The sequence below is a fragment of the Callithrix jacchus genome, chromosome 4 (assembly GCF_049354715.1).
Source record: "Callithrix jacchus isolate 240 chromosome 4, calJac240_pri, whole genome shotgun sequence".
In the NCBI taxonomy this organism is placed as follows: domain Eukaryota; kingdom Metazoa; phylum Chordata; class Mammalia; order Primates; family Cebidae; genus Callithrix; species Callithrix jacchus.
The window spans coordinates 54,369,865-54,395,616 of NC_133505.1; the positions used below are offsets into that span (position 1 = coordinate 54,369,865).

Here is a 25,752-nt window from a genome sequence, read left to right on the forward strand (position 1 = left end):
GTTGAGCTTGATTCACTTTCTTTCCAATAGGGTAGCTCAAGGTCAAGCAGAAAGGAGAGTCTGACATGTCACTGAATAGCCTCAAGGAAGTAGTAAAATGTTAGATCTGGAAAGGACTATGAAAATCCACTATTATATCTCATTAAGTCTAAGATGCATGTTTTTTCACCCTTTAACATCTGTGAAATCAGGCGATCTCTTATAGTCAAACTATAAGAGTTTAAGTGAAAACACTTTTGTTTAAGTGATAGCATTTTTTTGTTATTGTTTTTTAGAGTTTTTTTTTTTTTCATTTGAGATGAAATCTTGTTCTGTTGTCCAGGATGGAGTGTGCTGGTGTGATCCTGGCTCACTGCAACCTCTGCCTCCCAGGTTCGAGAGATTCTCCCGCCTCAGTTTCCCAAGTGGCTGGAATTACAGGTGCATGCCACCACGCCTGGCTAATTTTTTTGTACTTTTGGTAGAGACTGGGTTTTGCCATATTGGCCAGACTGATCTTGAACTCTTGACCTCAAGTGATCTGCCTGCCTCGGCCTCCCGAAGTGCTGGGATTACAGGTGTGTGCTACTGCACCTAGCCAGTATTTAAAATAATAGTGTCTTGCTATCAGTGACAACTTAGATTAGGCAGTTCCTACCTCCAAAGATCCAGCTTCTTTTTGGTCCTTTCTGTTGATGGGATACTCACTTCTTTTGTCCATTCTACAGATTTAATTGTAAACTTTCTAATGTTGAACTGAAGTGTGTAAGCCTCAATTTTCTATACATCAGGTAAGGGTGATCTTGGTTAATGTGTTTACTTCAAGAGTCTTAAGATTTTATTAAGAGAGAGTGAAGGGAAGAAGGCACTGTGAACCCCGGGTAGGGAGGAGCAGAGCAGGCTGCAGGAATTGGCCTGTTGGTGTAATCATACCAGGCAGTCTGCAAGATGGGAGGACAGGGATGGGTTGGTGGGGACACAAACCATGAGAACCTGGAAGGGAAAGAAAGACTGCCAGTGATACAGATGAGTTCTTTTTCTAGCAGCATCAGCTAGGAGCATGCCCCACTGCAGGTGGCACTTCTTAGAAGGAGAAGACTGGAGCAATTTGAAAATTTGGGCCTGAATGGAACAAGAAGACAAGGAAAGAGTGAGGAAGGCAGCTGTGGCTGGCTTGCCTCTGCTGCCTTTTATGAGGGATCTAGGAGATGAGGAAGGGAAATGAGAGCAGTGGGATGAGAGGCATTGATATTGTGCTAATAAGAGCCGCAATGTAATCCTTCAGTCACATTCCCATTCAGTGGGAATGAGCATCCACATTCTGAGATAAGCTCACTGAGGTTCCTAGAATGACCCAAGAGTCTTCTTCCATGCTATGTGGCTGGGACAATCAATTTTCTCAGAATTAGCCTATGGAGCACACTGCCCACTTCCAGGTTCCAGGAAGAGGAGCCTGTGATGATAGCCTTAGGGAGGTGGAAACCTTGGCCTTCATTTGGAAACAGAACCAAGACTGCTCAGGGACAAGTGTGGCTAGTGGCTCCTTTTTTGTTCCAGCAACAAACTGGGAGCAGGAGGTGGTAGAAACTAGGGTTCATTCCCCTGCCCTCTGGTAGCCGCATCTGAAGTTGGATGGAGAGAGAAAGGAGAAGCAGAGGGCTTAGCCCTAACCAGGTGCTTTCCATTTCTGGACATGTGTCCTGGATTTCCTGGGACAGTACCAATTTCTTATAATTTGATTATTTTCAATGAAGCCAATTTGTTAGACATCTGATTTTCAGTTTGGAAAACATGGCCACTGTGCTTACAACTAATAAAGGGCAATGCAATCTAAGCATGGTCCATGCACCCTGAACACACAGCACTGTGCCCTGCACGTCACAGATACCAAGGACAATTTTCAGGGTTTTTTTTTTAGGAAGTTAGAAGCACCTTATTAGGACAAGTATTTTAGGAGGAGTATGTTAGGACATCTACATCGCAGCATCTTCTGTAAAAAGAGAACTAGATGCAACCTTGCGAGTGAAAGGGGCACATCTTTGCACACTTAGTGCAGGAGTCCATTAGTCTTGACGGAAATTGATGAGCCCAGACAAGCTATTTTGTGTCCCTCTTTCTGGGTGGACAGAGAGGAGCAGGGAGGTTGGTGACACAGGCCTGAGGCTGCAGGGAGGTCTCCTGAGTCTTCCAGAGAAGATGGAGAGAAAAGGAAGAAAGTGGGTTTCATTTCAGATGCAGAGAGAACACAGGGGTTGTGAGATGGGGAGGAGCTCAGCCCAAAGGTCGGGGAAGACGGAGAGGAGTCAGAGTAGCGGGAATTCAGTAGGGCCTGGAGTCTGCAGCAGCCTGGGAGAGAAGTCACAGGAGGAAAGAGCCAAAGAAAATGGAAACCACAGCTCCTCCGCGCCCGCGGCTCATGGCAGGAATATTTGTTATTCTTCTGGGAGGCTGGTTTGTTTTTATCTTCTAGGAGGACCAAGCTGCAGCTGACCAGGGGCCCTGTTTTGCTTTGTCTGCTGACAGGTTCAGAGCCAACTTTGTGGTCTACCTTATGTGTGGCCGCTGGAAGGCCCCGGGGCTGCCCCGACTGTTTTAGCTCACGCTGGGCTCCGTTTTATGGTAGTCTCCTTGTTTTTCTTTCTCACCTCCTCCTGGCCTTTGTTGGTTTGCTGAACTTTATGCATCCCTGTGAGTAGCTATAATGCCTTTCTGGAGCAAGTGGAGTATAAATTTTAAAATAGAAAGAAGGCCCCCCAAGACAGAGGAATACAGAGGTGGAAATAAGAGAGAAAAGTGGACCAGAAGGGGGAAGAAACGAAGGAATTCAAAGGAAGCCTTGAAGGACTAAAATCATCCAGATTGGGCAAAATGATTTAGTGCAGGTCGCCTGAGAGGCCTGAGAGCACATAAGCCCCAAGACTGCATATGATACAGATTAGACACTATTGCGCATGGGACTTTTTAGACTTCTCATAGGGGAAAGACGGTCCTTTGGAAGTGGGCTGTGCAAAAGGATGACGGATGGGAGATGGTCAATGTGAACAGGGCAGGAGAAATACTGAATTCTCGTCTTAGGCTACAGGCAGAGGCATGCCTACTTCCTCTCCAGCTAAAAAGAAAAAGGGCAAAAGTGCATGAGAATATGACACTGGTATTGAAAACAAGGTTGGTCATTCTTTGCAGGACACTAACTGTATCTGAGGGAAACATGATAGAGCTGGAAGAAATTTTTAAAAAGGGGGAGACTTTTCAAGTTCATTAATAAGAATGGAGCATTCAAGATGCACATGAGATCCAGTTGTTAATTACCTGGCACATGCAAAATGCACAGAATGTGAAATGAACCAGGCACACTGCTAGGACTAGCGTGTAAGGAAAGAGGGAGAGCAGAAAACAAAGTGAAATACAGCACTTTCTGCCTGGATTATGATAACTAGCTTAAATGAATTTCTTGAAAGCCAAGAGATTTGCAGGGATGTTTAGAGTCTGTTCAAATCGCAGATTGAGGGTAAGAAATGCTATCTGTAAGATAGATATTCAGAGGGAGAAGCCCAGATCCTCTTATGAGTGACAGAGAGTTGGGGACATGTTACAGTAGGGTGTCAAGGAAACCCCTTTAGGGAAGAGATGAACCCAAGGAGCCAAAGGGGTGTTCCAGTGGCAGGAAGGGAAGGGTGTTTTACAGTGACACTTGCTAGAGGTGGAGGCCACTGGCTTGCAGAAGGTGGAGGCCCAGGCTTTTGCTGGACTCCGTCATGTGCCAGGCAGGCTGGATAGAGAGCATGATTAAGGGCGAGGATGGAGCTAACTGCTTGTTGACTACAGGATGCTGCAGGATGTGCCAAAGGGGCATGGGTGACATTTGTGCCCTCCCTCAAGCCTTCTACTTTAGCACGCTATGAACCTCCAGGTCTAAACCCATGATATAACTTTTCCCTGCAAAATTGAAAAGGTGGATGCAGGGCTGAGAGCTGGGACCCCTCGAGCCAAATCTAAATGCTTCTTTTTCCAGCTCAAAGATGCCCTTCTCAGGGCCATGTGGACTCCTCCCATGTGGGTTCTTGATTCAATTCCCTATCGTCTCCCACTGGGCCTCCCCTTTAAAGTGAGCAGGGTTTGTGCTGCCTAAGTTAGGCTGAGCTCTCTGTGGTTGTGTAGAATCCGAGTTATAAAATAGACGAATCTGCATTACAAACCTTGGCGATATTATTAATTACCTTAATTGGCAGATAAAGAAATTGAAAGTAAAGCCCATTTTACAGATGCAGAGCCAGAGGCTTAGAGAGAATAAGTCTCTTGGGTAAAGTTATGCAGCTAGAAGTGCTGGGATTCAAACCCAGGCCTGGGATGGCATGTCTGCATGTTTTATTGCCCCTATAGATGGTTAGTTCATGGAGGGCGATGACTTTGTCTCATTGCTGCAGAACTCCAGAACCTAGCACCATACCTGGCACATAAGCTGCACCCTTTAAATATTAGCTCAGACTTGTAGACACTTTATGGAACTTGTGTTTGTTGAATGAATCAGTGAATGGCTGATGTACAAACTAATGGATGACTCTCTTCATTACTCCAGTCCTGCTGGCATGGCTCCCACGGATGCGGTCTCCGTTTTGTAGCTGGGGACTTACGAGGCTTTGTGGAACAATGGGCATTTTACTTGGAGGTTCCTGTAGTCATCACAAGAGTGGAGAGATGACCCATCACGGAGAAGCATGTGACAGTGCAGGCTTTTCTCATGCTTTCATGTTGAGAGGGCAGAAGTGGATCATAACCCGAGCCAGTGTGTGTATGGGGGCTGGGGTATTAGTGGCAGGTGGAGGGGAGGGAGGGCTCTGCTCAAGAGAAAGTAAACGAAAACACAAGAGAAACTCTCTAAAGAAAGGAAGTTGGAGAAGTAGGTGCAGAGCTGAAGATCCAGAGGAAAACAAATTGCAAAGTAATGCAGGGCAGCATGTGGAAGGAGGCCTGGGCCTGGATGCCGATGCTCTTGCAGAGACGTAGGAGAGGCCACAGGCACAGAGTTCCCACAGAGCAGAGAAGGGGTGGGTCAGGGCTACGAGGCTCTGGGATTGTAGCACAGGAGCCATGGTGCTCTCTACAGGAGGGCAGGCCCCACAGGAGCCTTGACCTAGGGCTTGCTGAGCCTAAGAACTTTTGGACCCAGTTGACCACAACGGCAGGGTATTGGGTGGGAGGAAGGACAAGTAAAGAGGAAGGGAGGGGCATGGGCAAATTATACCTCCAGGGAAGAAATGTGTGGTGTCTTGTTAAAAGGAAGGTGGGCTAGCACATCTGGGGACAGGCTCTTTGGTAAAGCAGAAATGTTGGAGCTTTGAAATGTGCACACGAGTTAGGGGAAGCAGGAGTCACAAGGGCAAGTCTCATTACAGAAGAAAACAGGGTGAAACAGAAGAAGGGGAAACAATGAAAATTGGAGAGTACTGAGTTTATAAGAAATGGATATGCGGCATTTGGTGGAAACTTGCTTTGGCCTTGGGAATAGGAGAACTGTAAATATGGATAATATGTAAATACCATTTATAATTTAAAAAATCTGGAAGGCTCAAATGAGATAATCCTTCTGAGGGCACTTTGACAAGTATGAAAGAAGATATTTGTGGCCAAGAGGAATGGATACTGGGTGTGGAGTCTGAAAACGAGGGTTCAAGAGCCAGCTCTGCCCTGAGGGTAGACAAGTCACGGTCTCATTTGGTTCAGTGTCCTCAGCCGGGAAAGCAGCAATGACTGTTTTTTCCCACGATGGCTCTGAGGGGCCGCATTCATTTCCTTGGACTGCTACGACAAAGTACCACAAGCTGGGTGGCTCAAAACAACAGAGACTTTCCCCTTACAGTTCCAAAATCAAGGTGTCAGCAGGTGTCCTTCCTTGCCTCTTCCAGCTCCCAACAAGCTCAGTGTTCCTTGGCTTCTGACAGCATCGCCCAGTCTCTGCCTTCTTTACATGGCCTTCTCCCCCCGTGTCTCTGTGTCTTCTCTTCTTTTTCTTTTTGACATGGAATCTCACTCTGTTGCCAAGGCTGGAGTGCAGCAGTGCAATCTCGGCTCATTGCAACCTCTACTTCCTGGGTTCAAGCCATTCTCCTGCCTTAGCCTCCCAAAAAATTGGTACTATAGGCATGCACCACCATGACCAGCTAGTTTTTGTATTTTTAGTGGAGATGCAGGTCTCGAACCCCTGACCTCAGGTGATCCGCCTGCCTTGGCCTCCTAAAGTGCTGGGATGACAGGTGTGAGCCACCACACCTGGACCCTCTCCTATTCTTATAAGAACAGCAGCCATTGGATTTAGGGACTACTCTAAATCCGAGATGATCTCATCCCCAAATTCTTAACTAATTACAGCTGCAAAGACCCTATTTCCAAACAAGGTCACATTCTGAGTTCCCAGGTGGACAGACATTTTAAAATTTTTTTTAGAGACAGAGTCTTGCTCTGTCACCCAGGTTGGAGTGGTGTGGCAGGATCATAGCTCACTACAGCCTCGACCTCCTGGGTTCAAGCAAGCCTCTTGTTCTTGGCCTCCTGGGTAGCTGGGACTACAGGCCTGTACCACCTTGCCCGGCTAATTAAAAGCAGGGTTTTTTTTTTTTTTGTAAAGGTGGGGTCTTGCTGTGTCACCCAGGCTAGACATGAATTTTGGGGGGACACTACTCAACACACTACAGGGTCTAAACAGCAATGAAGCAAGAACATCGAGTAGGTTGGAAGTGTTTTCTGCATACTTCTTATTCTCCAGAAGCCACTGTATTTCCAGTTTCTCTACACACACCTCTAATGGCTGCCATTGCCCACAAGATAAAAACCCAAGCCCTCAAGGCTGGCACTGCAGGCTCCAGTCCCTTATTTCAGTCTCTGTCCCTGACCTTTTCTCAGCTTCCCCACATCCTCCGCTCAATGACCTCAGCCAAACACTTCCTTCTTAATCTTTATGACCCAGTTGAAACTCCCAGAAAGAGAGTTTCATGCATTTACCCCCATGGTGAATGCTTCCTGCTCTGAACACCTTGGACAGAAATTATTTTGTTCTTTTACCTGCGGTTAATCAGCTCTCCACACTCTCTTGGATCAAGCTGAACTGAAGCCTTTCTTTCTGCACCTGCCAGGCACTGAAGACGGAGGAAGTGTTTGCTTCTCCTTTGGATCTCCAGAATTGAGTTTTGCACTTGCCACAATCCGGGTCCTCAGTAACACCCTGAATTATTTACTTCCCACTACACCAACTCTGTTCCTGCAAAGATTTCATCTCTTTTACCATGCATGGCTGCATATCCTGTTCACTTTGATCCAAAGAGATGCTATTCTCCTTGGAGCTTCTGGGGCATCTGCATCTATTCCTTCATTTTGGTCCATTATGCATCAGTCACTCATTCATTCACAAAGATTCACGGAGCACTTACGCTGCCCGGCTTTGTGCTAGACTCCAGTGATCCAGCCTGTGAGGCTGTCTTGTTCTCCCATTCTGAGGGCAAGGGAATGATTGCCATTGCCCACAGGATACAAATCCAAGCCCAGGCCACTGCAGTGGCCAGCCTGTTCCTCATGGGCCTAACATCGTTCTTCAAGTGTTATGCATGCTCAATTGGACGGTTCCATTCAAATGGTTTTAGTTAATTCTTAAAGGGCAATGCCAAATGAGGGACTGAAAGAGCTGTGAGCTTAACTGGGGGACACAGCTCCCTTTCACAGGGCCCCACAAGAGAACCAGGTCCTGAATTCTATAGCCAATGTCAGAAATGGAGAGCCCGATGTGGGATGGGCCAGGCTTTGAGGAGTGGCTTTCCAGGGCCCACTGTCTTGCAGAAGGGGAGAACACAGCCCAGGTTTGCCTTCTGCATTTGCCATAGCAGTGGCTGTGCTGTCCCTCCCTTAGCCTCTGGAAAAATCCCTGGAAAAACCTTGCAGAGACCAGAAGGAAGCAGGAATGTGTTGTTCCAGTGTGATCACAGGTGGGGTTGTGAACTTGGGACAAATGGGTGCCAACGAGGACTGTCCCATGAAGTGCACTGTGCTATGCAATAAGGCAGGCTCAGAGGACAAACTGCACCCCTCCAGCCAGCAGCAAAGCCCCTGGCCTTTCCTCCTGCACCAGCCAGGCAGTAGGATCCATAACCTCCTCCCCTGTGTCAAGGGGGACTAGATGGTGTTTGGGGGGTGCGGGGGGCAAATAACAAGCAATATTAGTTCTAGATGCTTCTCTGGCCTGACTATTTGACATGCCCGTGGGCAAACTGAAGATGCTTTGGGCAGCCATCAGATACTGCCAGGGGTTCTTGGTGGAAGAGAGTTACTCACCGGCATTGTTCTGCTGCTTGGTGTTTTTGATGTAGGCAGAGAACTTAGAGAAGATGTCAATGCCCGCTGTGTTGGATTCCCGGTGTTTTGCAGCCAGTTTGGGGTACCTGGAATGGAGGATGCAGTGTTCTGTGAATCAGTAACCTTGGAGCTCCTTTAAGGGCAAGCCTATATCATGATGAGCAATACTTCCCTTTCCAGCTGCATTTACAAATGTTTGGAATCTTTATCCCCATCCTATCGGGAGGGTGGGCATTCTCCAGCCCTAGGTCATCCATAGAAGTCAGAGGCCAGTAAGATGCTGAGACCTGTCTGTAAGGTGACAACAGTAAGGGTGACAACAGTCTGCTAGGCAAGGAACCAGAATGCCATTCAGAGGACTCAGGGTGTGTCCTCTTCTCAGGACCAGTAACAATGGGGTGCCAGTGAGAAGGTCCAATTAAAGTTCCCGCTGAGCTTGCTTCTCTACCGGGTAGGGTTCTTGACACTTCCACTACCCACTAAAATAACCATCTACTGCCAGTTCTTCGATTATAATTCTAGCTACACAGAGATGATTCTGGGAGCATGGGGATGCCAGGTATGTTAGCAGTAAACCATTTCTCCAAAGGAAGAATACCCTCGGCCCTCTTCTGAAATGTCCTTCACACGCTTATTATTTGTGTGCAGTGATAAGATGCAGAAACTACCAAGCTTCAGCTAAGGATATGTGTTTCAATTGTTTTATCTTATCTTATTTGGAGATAGATTTGCAATGATCCAGGCCCTCTCTCTCTTTCTCAGAGCCTTTTGTGTTGAAGCTGGAATAATACAAGAGGCAGGCTGGAGTGAGGACCATTGGCCTTGAGGCTGAAGGAGATAAACTTGCTCGTGTGGGAACCCATGGCTTGGACACATTGGCCCCATTAAAATGAGAAAATAAGTTCAAATAAATATCATTTCACAAGCATTTTATGGGTATGGCCAGGTAGGGGTGGGCAGAGGTGGGGGGCAGTTGCCAGGTTATCCTTATTATAGATGAATGTGTGCCTTTGTAATCTCTGGGTGAATAGTTTTTGGCTGTGGGCTGTTGGGTTGCTTTACGTTTAAAAAGTAAAATACCTTTTTGTTTGTTTGTTTTGATGTTTTTGATAGTTTGAACCAAACAAGGCTTTAAAACCTATTCGTTGTTCTTTAATGCTTTTTTTTCCTCAATTGGCCCATGAGCTAGAACTGTCCTTTTTGGGGCCATGTGTTAGGTGGCTGTGTAGTTTCAAAGATACTTCTATTGGAAAAGCCAAGCTCTTTACTATGAGGCAGGTAAGGAAGGCATTATTATTTTCTTTTTACACAGAAGGGAACTGGATACCTGAAAAGATAAATAAATAATGATTTAAAAACCATGGCTAATAAAGTGTGGAGCAACAATGAGGACCTGGTTTCCCAGCCTGCAGCAGTGTCCTTCCACCTCCACTGCTTCTCTGGAATCAGCAAAAGGAAATTTGCATTGAGCACCTACTGTGCAGCAGGCACTGTTCTCGTCCCCATACAGGTATTCACCATTTACTCCTCATAACAGTTCTGTTGGTACTATTATTAGCTTCATTTCCCACACGAGGAAATGGTGTCATAGAGAGAGTAAGCAATTTTCCTGAGGTCACATGGCTGGGTGGCAAAGCCAGCATCCCAACCCAGGCAGTTTCACTGTAGAAGACTAGGTTTTAAATTCCACATTGTGTGGCTTCTCATAAACTCTGCTGTGGACTCTGAATGCCCCAGAGCCCTAAAGGTTGAACTGAGCACCATGGAGGAGCTGTCTCCATCCACCAGGAGGGGGCGCTCTGCACCGATGCTGCACACACATGTCTTCCTAGGTAACACTGAGAATTATCACATTCATCTGCTGTGGCTGGGGACACACAGCAGGGCTTCCCGCAAGATACTAGGTAATCTACCAAGACTTGGGGAATTTAGTGTCATCTCTTCCTATTTTGGCCTTCTCACATAGAATCCAGCATGCTATTAGAATCGATAGACTTAAATTGTTATTAACATATGCCAAGTGTTTGTTTCTCTTTGATAATGTAAAGACAGAAAAACCTAGAAAATGCACCTCAGTGGGCAGCTTGTCTGGGTTTGTTGCTTGGTTTTGCTCTATCTCATCATTTGGTCAAAATTTCAGTCATCTGATCATTTCTTCCCAATCAGGGTGAGCCAAACTGGGATGTGTAGTACCAAATCCAAGATGAGGACAGAGGACCATGTATTCAGGGGCCTATGGTAGTGTGATCCTGTTTCCCAAGCACTAGAACTCATTGGGACTTGACTGTATAGTGCAGTGTTCCATTTGAACTTTGTTCTTGTGGGAAGTGTGTCTCTAAGATGTTAATCTCACAAATTTCAGTAACTATACTGGGAGAGGCTACTATAAGGATAAGTGCATTCGTTTTACCTCCATATTTATGCCATGTTTCAAATATGCAAATGAGTGGGCTACAAAGTACATTCTCTTTCTCTAAAAGGCTAGAGCGTTTCATTCACAGAAACATCTTTGAAATAACATTTGATGTGATCTGACAATAATCAAAGAGATGATAAATTTTTCTAACTCAGGAGTCAGGAAACTATGACCCATGACCCTTATTTGTCTATGGCCCTCAAGCTAACAATGGTTTTTACATGTTTAAATGCTTGAAAAAAATCAAAAGAAGGATACTGTTTTGTGACATGTGAAAATAATATGAAATTCTAATTTCAATGTTCATAAGTAAAAGATTATTGAAACAGTCATGCCCATTCATTTACATACTAGTTTATGGCTTCTTTCACAGTGTACAGTGGAATTGCAACAGACATTGAACAGCCCACAAAGCCAAAAATACATGACTATCTGACCTTTAACAGACAAAATTGCTGACTCCTGATCTAACTGATGAAAATTTCTCTCCACCCTGTTTTTAAGATATCTTATTTCAAATATATGCACTTAACTTTCATTCTGGGAAGTAAAACAGTTGGCTTCTCACCAAAAAAAAAGACAGAAAGTTTCTTTTTCAAAAGTAGAATATAGTAGCAAAAAACAACAAAAAAAGGAAACGCCACTGCAGATGGTAGTGCCCTATCTGACTTCTCACTGACCTCTCAGTGACTAGCCGCAGCCAACCAGGACACTGAATAAAAGGACACTTGCCATGCAATTAAACCAGTGTGCACACCTACCGAGGACCAGGCCCTGAGTCTGGTTTTGGGGCTAGCTTCCCTGGAGAAAAAGAAAGACCGTTCTGATGGAATGACCTTGCTGATGGCAGCTTGAGTGTTTTCCCTCCTTTTTCTAACAAGCTGATAAGTGGAAGGGCTTCCTCTCTCTCTCCTTTCTCCATTGTTCCCACTTCCTTACATTACCAGCCCTTCACAGGAGAAGGAGGTTAATGCGTCTGACTTTCCTAATCCTTGACTGTGTGCTTGTTTGTCTCATCACTGCTGTGTAAGCAAAAGATCCCTGGAGGTGGAAGAGGCCTGGCTTATTCATTAAAAGATATCCCGTAGGATCTGGGGTTTTAAGACCGAAGGTCACCAATTGTCTGTACAATTGCACGTGGGAGACAGACTCAAAACAGGCACTGACTGCTCTTTCTAATTCTTTGAGCTACCATTTAATGAGCTCTTACTTCATTTCAGGCACTAGGCTCAGTAGTATTATTTTCTATAAAAGCCCTAAAAGATCAACAGCATGGTTCTTATTTTGCAGAAGTGAGAATTAAAGATTCTAGAGATTTCAGGTCATTTGCCTGTAGCAGAGAATATGCATACTCACTAAACAGCCATGCAATTCTATTTCCCAGCTCCTCTCTCACCTAAGTTGGAATCATGTGTGGATTCCAACCAAGGGGATGGGAGAGAAAGTAATGTCACCACGCACATCCCTGGCCCTGCAAAACACTTTGGGTGATCTTTCCTCTCTGTCTCCCTGCTGAAGGAGCCTTGGAGGACATGTATTCCAAAAACTACAAGATGGAAGAGGACCACACTACCCACTCAAAATGTGCTCAAGTGAGAAATAAACCCATGTTTTGTTAAGTCACTGGGATGTTATGGCTGATTCGTTAACTGCAGCACAGGACAACCTAGTGGTACGGATTTGAACCCAGTCACTCTGACTCCAAACCTCATGCCCCCAGCTACCATGCCATCCTGGGGAAGTCTAGAGACTGTTTCTCTACCTCCCAGACGGTCTTGTTTTTCACTGTGGTGAGTTATCACTATATATTTTTGTTGAGACAGAGTCTCACTCTGTTACCAGGCTGGAGTACAGTGGCACCATCTTGGCTAACTGCAACCTCTGCCTCCTGGGTTCAAGTGATTCCCCTGCCTCAGCTCCTGAGTAACTGGGATTACAGGTGCGTGCCACCATGCTTGGCTTTAACAAAATATTTTAGTAGAGACAGGGTTTCATCATGTTGACCAGGATGGTCTCGATCTCCTAACATCGTGATCCGCCTGCCTCAGCCTCCCAAAGTGCTGGGATTACAGGTGTGATACACCGTGCCTAGCCTACATTTTTAAAAACAATGAATTCAAGTTGTCTTCCAATTCTGTCAGTGTTCCAAACCCTGTTAATACTTAAATCATTCTTGCTAGTTGACTGACTAAATGACATACTACGTAACTAGACTATATCAGTCTATCGTCCTGAATTTTTGTTACAGCATCTGGGTACTGGGATTATTTGAGACAATAACCAGTTCTGGGAGAGTACTTTGAGAAACTCATGGAATTGTGGAACATGCACCAAAAGGCATCTTGGAGACTATATAATGTCATCACCTCATTTTAAAGATGAGAAGAGAAGCGGATCTGAGAGGGAGAGAGGCTTGTTCAAGGTCATACAACAGACACTGGTAGAGAGGTGACCAGAGGTAGGGCTCCTGACTCTCAGGGCTGAATCCTAGAAACTTCGGCCACTCCATGGAGATGAAACACAAGGGCCAGAGTGTCCCAACAGTAATCCCAGCATTAATCACAACACTTCCTTGCCAAGTGTTCATTCACTGGGTCAATCTAAGGAAAGGGATGGATGTTAGTCTCATTTAGAAACAACTTGAGACTTCTTGGATTCCTCATTTTGACACCAAATGCTCCCTGGGATCAAATGTGATTTTTAAAAATGGTTGTAGTGTTTGTATGTGGTTTTCTCCTTTAAAAAATAAAGCTAAGGGGAAAAAGGCTCCCATAATGTCTTGGCTTTTGGCAGCTTTTACAAATAGTGGTATGATGAGAAACACATGGCCAATCAGCGCTTGGGGAATGGTTTGAGGGTTTTGCTGCCCCCTAGAGAAACAGAAGACCAGGCTGCCCTGCTCCAGATGCCTCACAACACGGGCCACTCCACCTCCCAGCCTGAGTCGCTGTGAAAGCTGGAGAGGCTGGTGGTTTGTTGTGGGCAGACCAGCAGGCTTCTATGGGGTTGAGGCCCTGGCTTGGTAACATTTACTGGGAGTAATTGTGGCAACTGCCTCAGTCTGATGGGTGCAGAGCCATCTAAGGGACACTCCTGAGGGGCTCTGGAATACTTGATGGTCTCACCCTTAGCATCTCCACCTTGGTAGCCTTCTGGAGATGTGCATTTTAACAGCTTCAAGGGTTTTGCTTTCTGGGTGTACTGGATTGTTAGGTCACTAACATGGCAGGAATGCACTTCATAAAACCTCCTATACACAACTGCAGTCCAGAGAAGGACCTGGACCAGAGGGAGCAGAGCTCAGGACAGGGAAGGTGGTTGGAAAGGGTAGAGTGGAGGGAGGGTCCACATCCAGCCGTGCCCACCCCTATTTGGTTCATGGAAACTTCAGAATGTGATGAAATGATGATGAAGTCAGGTGATGAGCTGCCTCTGGAAGAATGCTCAAGGACACATGGGGCATACCATTCCAGCAGTCTCTGGCCTGCCTTGTGGTCCCACTGTGGTTGCAGATTGGAGACCTCTGAGTTAGAGAAGCAGCCCAGGAAAGGCACAGCTGCGCTGGGGGTGGTGTGGTGGTGGGGGGAACCTTGCTAAAGGGCATGTGAAGAACCAAAGAGCAAGACGGGCTCTGGGAGGCATCCTGTCACAGAGAAGGGAACAGAGGCTGAGAGCAGAGAAGGACTGGTTCAAGAGGTCACAGCATATCACTAGCAGACTAGGACTGTATCCCAGCCCCTCACCCCTCCATCCACCACCTGGAAAAAGACCAAATGGGCTCCTCTGCTACTCACTGCTTCCGGTTCCATTTCCTAATGATCATGATGGAAGCCCTCACTCCCAAATGCCAGCCTTACTTCTAAAAGGGAAATATTAATTGCATCATGAACTTTCCTCTATGGGTCTCCCAGGCTAAGTCTAAACTCCAGTTATTGAAAAGAACATTTTTTTACATGTGGGATTTCAAACCAGTGCTAGCAGTGAGGTTGAGTCCTGGGGAGGGGAATGGAGTCTGGGCTCCCTCAGGGCACTTCCAGTGAAGTGACTGGCTGGTGTCCTGTCCAGACATGTGTGTGGTTTCCAGCAGTGGCTGAGCTGGAAGTTATATGTGGGGCTGCCCTATTGATTTAACGAATGCACTTATTTAAAGTCTATACTCAGCTGCTTCCAATGGGCTTCAGGTGGCTTTCCACTCTCAGTGTGAAAATAAACTGTCTCAATATGGACGGCAAAGAATATTTTTAAGGAAGAATGTGTGATTGTTTAAGGATTGATTGGAGCATGACTGGGAGTTTTAATTTTTTAACAGCAATTCACTAGATGTGCAACCTTGGGTAAGTCACTTAATCTCTCCCTGCCCTGATTGTGAAATAAGGTTAATGATAATACGCACCTTCCAAGGCTGCTAGAAGGATGAAATGAATCGCATTAGCTAAGTGCAGTGAATGGTGCCTGACACGAAATGAAGGCTATGAAAGTGTTGATAAATAAAACTTTAAAATAAATGCAGGATGGTGGTTTTTAGTAATTAAATCCCACTTACTTTACCCACTTAGTATGTCCTGAACCCTTCCTTCTCCTCCCTCCCGATTTTCCCGCCCTGACTTGTCTGAGCCCTTCATTCTGTTCTGCCTGGACGGTCACCAGCGGCTCCCCAAAATTAATTCCTCTATCTCCAGCTTCACGGTCCTCTAGGATACCGGCTTCCCTCAACCTCTAAAGTAGGTCTTAAAAGGAACTCCCCGCCTCCTCTGCTTAATCCCTGTCCAGATACCCCGTGGAATTCACTGCAGGATAATACCCCGCAGGATAAAGTCCGTGCCTCTCTCTATACGTAATATGATTTTTCTAGAGTTTTTCAAAACTTGTGATTGATTTAATCCCCGGTCACAGCACTCTCCAATGAACAGGTCTAGCTCTAGGAAAGTTAGAAGTCATCAGTCTTCCTTTCACTGCTCTTTTCTAACAGCAGCAACATGCCACCCAAAAAACCTAGAGCTCTCTGGTCTCTACTCTCCCTGAACCTGTTTGCAAAAGAGGAGCTGCTTTCAGTTAGTTTTTCCCTCTGTTTAATTGTGGAGTCAGACCAGGTTTGGTCAGGTATAAGAACCTGGACGTTGTTTGAAGTCACTGGCCTCTCCTGACTTCGTTTCATTCTGGCAGCCTTTCGGCTCTGGTTCTGACAGGAAGGAAACGTTTCCCTCACTTCAAGATCTTCCAAGCAAAGTGAGTTAGAGAGGGAGGGACATACTGGGGCAAGGGAGGTGTGGTGTCCCAGGGCTCCTAAAATCACTGTATAGGTGGGAGTCACTGGCTCTGCTTCATAGGCCATATCTACTCTTGAGTGGATTTCATGGAGCTATTTTGAGATTGGCAGCCCTCTGGGGGTCCCAGATCTCTCTTTGAAGAGAGGGTCCTAGTCTCTGGACTGCTTAGGTTCCTTTGCAAACACATCTGCTCAAAGTTAACACCAGGTCTTTTGTAGATCAGGCATGAACCCTTCCCATTTCAACAGCTCGGAAAGAAACAGATCCTTACTTTTCAGGGGTTAAGGTCTCCTCCAGGAACTCCTCAATCTTATTGACATCTGTCTTCACATCCCCATTGAAGGTCAGGAAGGGCGGGTGCGTGCCGGGGGCTAGGTTGTGCAGGTCGGCTGGCTTTCTGTAGAGAGAGTGAGATTCAGGTGTTGGCTTACAGCAGGGTGCTTCCTGTTCTGGGAAACCTAAGATTGATTGTAACTTAGATTCCCTGTGCTATCCATGTCTGTCAGGGGAAACAGATTGGTGTATGGTGTATGGTGCAGGGCAGGGGAGGTTGGAGGAAGCTCTGAAAGAATGTGATGTGACCCAGGAAGTGTGTCCAGTGGAGTCAACCAGAGAAGAACAAGTCAAGGTGAAGGAGTTGAGTGCTGTTGAAAAAGTGGAGAGAATCCAGGTGATTTCCTAAGTCAGATCCAAGCTTTAATTACCCAGGGTAGAGGTGGGGTTTTGCTTTTAAAAGCTCTTCAGGCTGGGCATAGTGGCTCACACCTGTAACCCCAGCACCTTGGGAGGCTGAGGCGGGTGGATCAGGAGGCCTGAGGTCAAGAGTTTGAGATCAGCCTGACCAAAGTGGAGAAACCCCGTCTCTCCTAAAAATACAAAATTAGCTGGGTGTGGTGGCACATGCCTGTAATCCCAGCTACTTGGGAGGCTGAGGCAGGAAAATTGCTTGAACTGGGGAGGCAGAGTTTGTAGTATCCCAGAAAACGCCATTGCAGTCCAGTCTGGGCAACATGAGCAAGACTCGAAAAAAAAGCTCTTTCACTAATCTGCCTAACAAAAATGCACTACACCTAATTTCATACTTTAAAATTTAATTAATTAGATCACACTTTTCTTCTAATACATATCTCCAGATACAAAAAAAAAATTGAGAGTTTGGGCCATTTGTTGAAGTTAGATGCTTCTGTTGTGTGTAATTTATATTTTAATATCGAATAACCAGCCGGGTGTGGTGGCTCACGCCTGTAATCCCAGCACTTTGGATTACAGGCCGAGGCAGGTGGATCATGAGGTCAAGAGATGGAGACCATCCTGGTCAACATGGTGAAACCCCGTCTCTACTAAAAATACAAAAAATTAGCTGGGCATGGTGGCACGTGCCTGTAATCCCAGCTACTCAGGAGGCTGAGGTAGGAGAATTGCCTGAACCCAGGAGGCGGAGGTTGTGGTGAGCTGAGATAGTGCCATTGCACTACAGCCTGGGTAACAAGAGCGAAACTCTGTCTCAAAAAAAAAAAATCTAATAACCAATGTCTAACATTGATCATCAGCCTTGTCACACTCAACAAAATACTTTTCTTGAAACAGCCCCTGATATGGCCTTTGGGTAGCCATGAAAATAAACTATAAGATTGAAAACTATTACATGAAGACATTTGTTTCAAAAGTCTTCTTAGTGCTAAGATTATTCCTCCACAAACACCAGGTAGGCTACTATCGAGGATTCTGCACCAAGAACCTCCTATTGCTGAGTAAGAAGATAACTGGGAGAAAGCCTTACAATTCAAGCTCCATGAGGCAAAAGACCCAGAACCATGCCTGGCATATAGGAGGCCCTCAGTAGATACATATTTTTAATGGCTACATGAATAAAGCCTGCATTTTTTAGCCACTGGCAGTGACTCATGCCTGTAATCCCACCGCTTTGGGAGGCTGACAAGGGGAGAATCGCTTGAGCCCAGGAGTTTGAGACTAGCCTGGGCAACATAGTGAGATCCCATCTTTACAAAAACCATAAAAAATTAGCTGAGCATGGAGGCATGTGGTTGCAGTCCCAACTACTTGGGAGATCGAAGCAGGAAGATTGCTTGAGCCCAGGAGTTCGAGGCAATTGTGAGCCATTGGTGCACTCGAGCCTGGGTGACAGAGTGAGACTCGGTCTCAAAGCAATAATAATAACAACAGAAACCCATACATTTTAAATTTAAAAGTGAGTAATTTTAGCTTCAGAATTAGAAGTCAAAGGTTGGTCTGAAATTGGTAAAAACGTCAATCCAGTTATGAAGGTTTTCTGCTTTCAGTTGAACGTGGGGAGAACCAGGAGGCAACCCCACTGCTGTGGTATTCATGCTGCACCACAGTCTACCTTTTACAGTATTTTAACTTAATTCAAGCATTCACTATTGTTCTCCAAACGTGACTATGATGCTTCCAGGTTTAGTAGAAAGAAGTTATTTTTCTTGAAATATTTAAAAATTCTGTTCAACATACGTACATCAGAAATCTCCTAGGAGTCAGAAATTGTGCCTAGTTTTTAAAATTGTGGGGTTACTTAAATATTATCTTAAGTTAAAAACAATGTATTTTCTAAGTAAATGCAAATTCTGCTTTTTGGGGGTATTCGAATAGAACACTTGGTTTAATGAAAGTTATTTCTTTTATAGCGAACTTTGCTGGGCTCAGCAGGATCTTTTAGGTAACACACACACACACATACACACATACACACGCATACACACATATACACACATATATATACACACACACATATATATGTGTGTGTGTGTGTAGACTACCTAGTGTTTACATATATATATGTATATATATAAAATAGGCAGCAAATTTGGTCCCTAAGAAGACAGAAAGCTCTTTGGTGTGCCTGTTGGTTTCTGGGTCAAACACTTAAAGAAATCTAAGATAACCAAACCAACAGTGCATTTCTCCCCCTGGGAAAGAGGAGACCAAAAAGTCCCAAATTACCCAGAAAAAAAGGGCTAGATGATGGATAAGTGGGTGAAAATCTGGAACGCAGCCCCAGTCAAATGAATGAGCAATTAATTAACTGAATAATTATTTGAACTTCCCGCCCTTAGCCCACAGCAGTGCTAAGTGGCGTTTCTGGCGTGCACTGGAGAACACACTGACTACCTGCAGGAAGGCCACATGCAGTGGGACGGGAAGTGGCCTTGTGTTTGACACGGGTAGGTCCTGTGAATACCCAGGGGTGTGCTTCTCTGTCTGTGCCAGCTGGTCAGAATGCAAGAGCAAGAATGGAGCAAAGTGAGGGGAAGAAGGGTTGGCAGATTGGGGAAAATGGGGAAAGGGAGGGTTACACTAAAAAAAAAAAAGAGTAGGGAGAGGAGGGAAAGTGGTGGCAACTTCCAAGATGGGGCTGGAACATCAGATTCACCCCAGATGCTCTCTCTGAGAATGCCACATTTCTTGCGGGAGTTGGCAGTGGAAAACATTAGACGCAGAAACTGTAAAAAAGTAAACAGTGGGGATAGAGGAGTCTGTAATGAAACAAATTCCTGGCGTAATCAGTTTGGGAGGGGAAGAGAAGAATTTCAATTACTGTGCTACTCCCATGTTGCTCCCCAAACACATACACTCTCCAGCTGCATTCTGAAGCACTTGGAACTCAGACAACTGAGACGGAAAGTATTTTTAAAATCTAGTTTACGTAGTCTCCATGTTTACTTTGTGCATGCCCCTCATTTTAGACAATGAAAGGACATTCTTTATTTGCTCCTGGTTTTTAGAGCTGACAGAAGGCAGCAATGTGTACACTCTTGATCACCTCTCTGTGGCTTAAAAGATACAGAAATGTGTTGTGTGTGTGGTGGTGGTGGTGGTGGTAGGTTTTTTTTCCTGGGCCTGTCCTACGCCCTTGGGAAGTACTGCCTATGGCCACCAATGCTTAGCTAGAGTTGCAGCCCTCTCTCTTTGTTGACCCCGATTCAGCATTTATAGTTGAGACTACATCATTAGCATGGGAGGACATATTGCCAGGTCTGATTTATGAACTAGGTAAGGAGAATTGGTCTCCTTTTCCTTGCTGGATTGCCAGCTCCATGAACCCAGTGATAGTCCTAAGATTAGCCAATACACATGAAGTTCTTGCTAGGAGCCAGGTACAGGACTAATTGCAAATGCTTTACATGGCCTGCCTTGATAAATCCTCACAGTAATCCTGTTGATTAAAAAGACACTGTCTCCATTGTACAGATGAGGAAACTGAGGCTCTAAAAAGTTCAAGATTATTCAGTCACTAAAGGGTGGTATCCGGAAAATAAATCCGTTTTCTTAGAAATTGATATGTGTGTTGGTGGGTTGGGGGAGAGGCGGCGGGAAAAGTAAGAAAATTTTCTTATCTGCAGAACTGGAGTGGTACTATTTGCCTGCCCTACATCAAAGGGGTGTTGGCTGGACCACATGTGATCACATGAAGGAGGAACCAAAGCATCTGAAGCACGCTGGCAGGGGTGGTTCCCTTTCCCACTCCCATCTCCAGCAGACATACAAGTCCTCTCTCACACATGGCAATCCAAACACCTCCAATTCTCCACTGGAAGAGGCTGCTCTTTCAGAAGTCTCCTGCTTTCTGTAGTTATTGCAGGCACTAATTGCATAGTGGATGCAAGTTCATTTATTTGAAAGATAGTAGCTGAGGACCTATAAAAATCTAGTTGCTATGGATGTTACAAAGAAACTTAAAACACGATCCTGGTCTGTCCTCGAGGGATTTAAGGTCTCATTTGAAAAACAAAACAAACTTCATAACTAATGTGTTATGAAGAGCATAGTATTTGAACCAAGGAGATGGAGATTTTAGCCCCTCTAATTTCTAGTTGGCACCTTCGGTGAATCATTTAAATACACCTGTCTTAGTTTCCTTGTATAAACAACACAGAGAAGTAAGACCTTCTTCACAGGATTATACATTATGTGATTTTTTTTTTAATGGGAAAGCACTCACCAGTTGTAAAGCATTAGGGGTACAGACATCATAACTTGGTGAAACGCTAAATAATGACACAAGGCAACAGCAACATAGGCAACAGGTGATGGGTGAGTCTGGAGGGAGGCTGGTTTGAGAGGTGTGCTTGCGAGCATGGTGGGGTGGGCATGAGAAGGTCTCACAGAGGGGATGGGGCTGAAGCTCAGCCTGGAGCCAGGGACAAGAAGGAAGAGAGGGGCTATTTTAGACAGAGGATGCAGTTCGGCCGAGGGATGGAGGCTCGAAGGAAGAAGAACAGCAGAAAGTAGGCTAGCCTGACAGAGTAGACAGGTCATGGTGAGAAGCGTTGGGAAAGAGTGCTGGGAAGAACAAAGGAAAGGACAAATCAGGGCTTTGGATGTATTAATTCCATGGATAATAGAAAGCATCGAAGGTTTTTTGAGCATGAAAGTGGCCTGATTAAAGCATTATTTTAGGAAGAATAACCTTAGAATCATATAAAGGATGGGTCAGAGAGGAGAAAACGAGAGAATGTGTGAGTCAGGAAGGATAAAGACCAGTTTGAAGAACAATGAGACCAGCGGGGTGGCAATGTTGAGACTTGAATCAAGTGTGGCTTTGAGAATGAAAAAGAGAGTTTGAAGGAAGAGAGAATGCAGTAGAATGCTGTAGACTTGGCTGCTGATCAACAATGAAGGTGGCAATAGAAAGGGGCAGGAAGTGTTTAGTGGCTAGAAAATAGAAGAAAAAAGGAATTCAGGAAGAGCTCAACTCAAAGGGAAAGGATGAAAATTGATGTATACGATGTTAGACACATATGATAACAGAAGTGGAAATACCTAGATGATAGCAGGGCTCTGCGTGTAGAACAACTCACACAAAGATGACAGGGAGAATATGCCAGGCTCACCAGGGATGAAGGTAGAGGCAGAAGATGAACACTCAGGGAGTGAGCCTCGAGCTGTTCCACATTTAAACAGGTGGAAGACAGGAAACAGAATACATTCCGTAGGAGTGAAAAGAGTGTGGCTCCTGGTGTTTGTAAGTCGCTAAACTGCACTTTAGAAACAGAACAGTCGTAACTCTCCATCCAGGCCTGTAATCTAGAGCTATCACACCAAGGACTTCTAAAGGTGGGAACACAGCATGGGAAAGGGTCTGGATCACAACTCCCTGAAGACTTGGACTCTCACACCTGAAGTCCTGCTAGGGTTCCATGGATGGTGGCCTTAGTACTTCTGAAATGACTAATCCTACAGTTTTAGATATCTATGTTCATCTGTGTGCATCAGACACTTAGTTGCATAGCCAATGTCCATTCCTTCCTTCTTCTTTGTTAATCAAAAATTGCTAATCAGGGCAGTGAAATGCTGGGCACCAAGTGAGGTGCTCGTCTTCGCAAACTCTCTTGTAGCTAAGAGTGGACCTTAAAGCACAGTTCTGGACAATGAAATGTGAGCAAGGGGCTGCTGGGAGCCATGGAAGGTTTTTGCCCACGTTCATGGAAGGTTCTCTGTTTGTGCAGCTAAACATACTCCTCATTAATGCAATGTACTTTACCTTTTCAGATCCACAGTGGTGACATTGAACACAACTCCTTTCAGCCAGAGGATCATGAAGAGGCGCTGAGAGAACGGACAGTTGCCAATGCTTTCCCCATCGATTCCAGCCTGGAAAGAAGAGAACCAGTGTCCTGAGTGGGCAGGTGCAATAAGCAAGGGGAACGTAAGATTGTAACGCCCAAATGCAGGTCTGAGAAGAGCTTACTAAAACCATGCCCCAGCAACTTCAAAGGGCAGTAGCCTGATGTTACTCATCTTTGTCTTTTTAATGTCCATGGAGGGCAATGGCTAGCACCAAGTAAAGGCTCAATAAATACTTGCTGAAATGAACTTGATGATTATGCAGAATCATAACTTTATGAAATCATAGAACCCTGGCATCTTGGGGTCAAAAGAGACCTGCAGCATCACATTTGATGACACAAATGATACTGGAATGCCAACATCAACACTCCCAAGTAAGCATCTAGTCTCTGCTTGAATGTCTCCACTGACCAGTCATTTGTATTGATATCTCTCAAAGCAGTTCATTCTGAGGATGGCTCTAACAATCAGAAATGCTTTCCTTTGGCTACCTAGCCAAAATAAGTTCCTCTGTCGTCTACCCTCCCCCACCCCTTGGTCCCTGCTCCACATGGACGTCATGAATATAAATATCTCAGACTTTGATCCCATCTCCCTATCTGGAGGATAGTCAGGAAGCTAAAGGCTTTAATCAATACACCACTTAGCTGGCTAGTACTTGGCCTTCGCTGTCAATAAACCATTCATTTGTTAAAGTACACTTTTCCTCAACAAATGCATATTGACTATCAGTTCCCTGCAAGGCACTGGAGAAAATTGCCCAGGAGATTGAAAATTGCATTCCCCCAAGGAGCTTACGGCCTTCTGTAGGGTGGGCAGGGGGATAAGACAGGAATAAATATAAAAACAGCAACATTATAATTGGGTGCTCTTGCACCTCTGTTGTTTCATTTTCCCTTCCTCAAAATAGTAGGCTTTTTAAGGTCTGAAAAACAAGTCTATCTTTACTGCACTTCTGAGTGGGCTGCAGATCCATAAATTTCACAAAGAATTAAATTCAAGCAAACATATGAATAAACAAAAAAGGTTGGGGAATCAGTCTCTATAGAATTCATTTTATTCCAATGGTTTATTGACCCCCAACATGTACTCAGAGGAAGAAATAACACTCGCTCCAGACTCTGATGTTGGTTTCCCTGGAAACCACAGTCCCCAAAGGTGGCCTGGTAGAGGGTTCCACTGACATGGGGGACAGGTGTGGGCCTGGGTACTGAAGACTTCTACAAAACTGTAAACAATCCAACCGGCAACCAGGAATGGGGCTTTACTGAGATTTTTCTTTTTCAAAAGAAAGGGCAAAAACAAATGCATTCCAGAAGCTCAACACACTGTTTTCCCCCTTGAGGTCTGCTTTGCTGAGCGTTCAGATGGGGAGGCAGCGATGCCTTCTTTCATACATTAGAACCTGATTGTGCACTTATTTCTACCTTGGAAATTGCTCCCAGCAGGGACTCAGGTTTATAATGGAAAACTGGAACTTTTGACAGTGTTGGCTGCATGTAATTGCTATGAAATTACAGTTGTTCTACCTCCCTCTTAACTACACCAAAAGCCCCACTCTCCATTCAGTTCTCACTTTTCCCCAGTGCTGGAAACAGACCCACCCCTGAGTCTTAAGAGAGCATGGACTCTGTTATATAAAATGAGAAAGGTGGGAGGGCACAGTGTGGGCACCACACCTGCCCACGGAGCTACAGTTACCAACAAAACACACCCAGACAGGTAGCTATCAATTTAATAATAGCTTGGTGCTAACTTGAGTTTATGATGTAAATTCCCCAGGAACTTCTCAAGAAGCACTTGACAGCTACCATGTTCTGGGTACTTTAAGACATCCCAACACAGGAAAAAATCCCCCAGGGCCAGTTACAGTGGATGTAACAAGAGGAGAATTGAAAAAAAGCAAAACAAAAGCAGAAGCCAGATCCATATACTGTTACCTGTTTTCCTCTGGTGGTGGTGGTGGGAGGATAAGGGAATTGAAGGAGGAACTAGCAAAAACTGTAATTCTCAATTACATAAAAAATTCATATAATAATATAGTGAACAGTAATAACTTATGTCTATGTTGTCAGGCATTGTTCTAAAGGATTTACAGCTATTATGAACTTATTTGTTTCTCATGAGAAGCCTGTGAAGTGGGATATTATCAGCTCTGACAAATGTGGAAACTGAGGCACAGAGTGTGAAATAACTGGCCTAAGGTTATCATCGTGGTGAAGCAAGGATGAACCCAGGCGGTCTAGCTAGAGATCCAGTGCTCTGAGCTGCCACACGTGGAGCCAGCCTGGGGGTCCAGCCAGGTAACATGTTCTCCCCAGGTGCTGCAAGGGCCAGTGTTGAATTGTATGGACATCCTCTGGTCCATGTGCAATCCGTTAGGCCAGGAGTGTGGGGTGTGGTGTTCTTCATGGCTCCCTACGTTTTCATTATGTCTTATTAAGCTCGTATTTAACTATGATTCCAGGTTTAGTAAACAAAAATTGCCAAAGGCCAATAGAAAGATGTGAGGATTCTACCATTTACCTCCAGTGTCTGGGTGTCCTTCTTTCAGCTTCCTCTCTTCCCCTTCAAAACCCAACAGCCTTGTGGCCCTAAGACATTGTTAAACTCATGGGTTAAATGTGATGATCTGTGACGACCATCTGAAACATCAAGAGAGAATAACCAGATGGGGTTCAGTTGGACCCCATACCCTAAAAAGTGAGGGAAAACACAGGTAGACTTTGTTCCAGAGAGATTTTGAGCACTGAGGGCCAGGAACTGGCACAAAAGCAGTGTCCTAGGCTGAATCATGTTCCTCCAAATTCATGTCCCCCCGGAATGTGTGAATGGGATCTTATTGGGCAACAGGGTCTTTGCAGGTGGAATCAACTATAAGATGAGGTCATATTGGATTAAGATGGGCTCCCACCATGACTGGTGTCCTGATAAGAGGGAAATTTGGGCACAGACATGCAGAGGACAAAGTCATGTGAAGATAAAGACAGAGATTGGAGTGATGTATCTACAAGCCAACGAATGCCAAGGGCTGATGGCAGACACCGAAAGCTGGAAGAGACAAGGAGGGTTTCTTTCTCAGGGCCTCTGGAGAGAGTCTTGCTCTGCCCACACCTTGATTTTGAGCTTCTGGCCTCCAGAACTGTG

At 45.2% G+C, this 25,752-nt stretch overlaps 1 protein-coding gene across 2 annotated transcripts in view; it reads right to left on the minus strand.

The window, feature by feature from the left end:
• CLIC5 (chloride intracellular channel 5) overlaps positions 1-25,752 on the minus strand; it is a 181,809-nt gene that overhangs the window by 35,539 nt on the left and 120,518 nt on the right. For both annotated transcript variants that reach the window (XM_054254055.2, XM_008994525.5), the window contains exons 2-4: positions 22,520-22,629; positions 16,271-16,396; positions 8,296-8,402 (exon numbers count right to left, since the gene is read on the minus strand). In XM_054254055.2, coding sequence (XP_054110030.2) covers positions 8,296-8,402; positions 16,271-16,396; positions 22,520-22,629 — 343 coding nt within the window. The remainder of the gene's footprint in view (positions 1-8,295; positions 8,403-16,270; positions 16,397-22,519; positions 22,630-25,752) is intronic.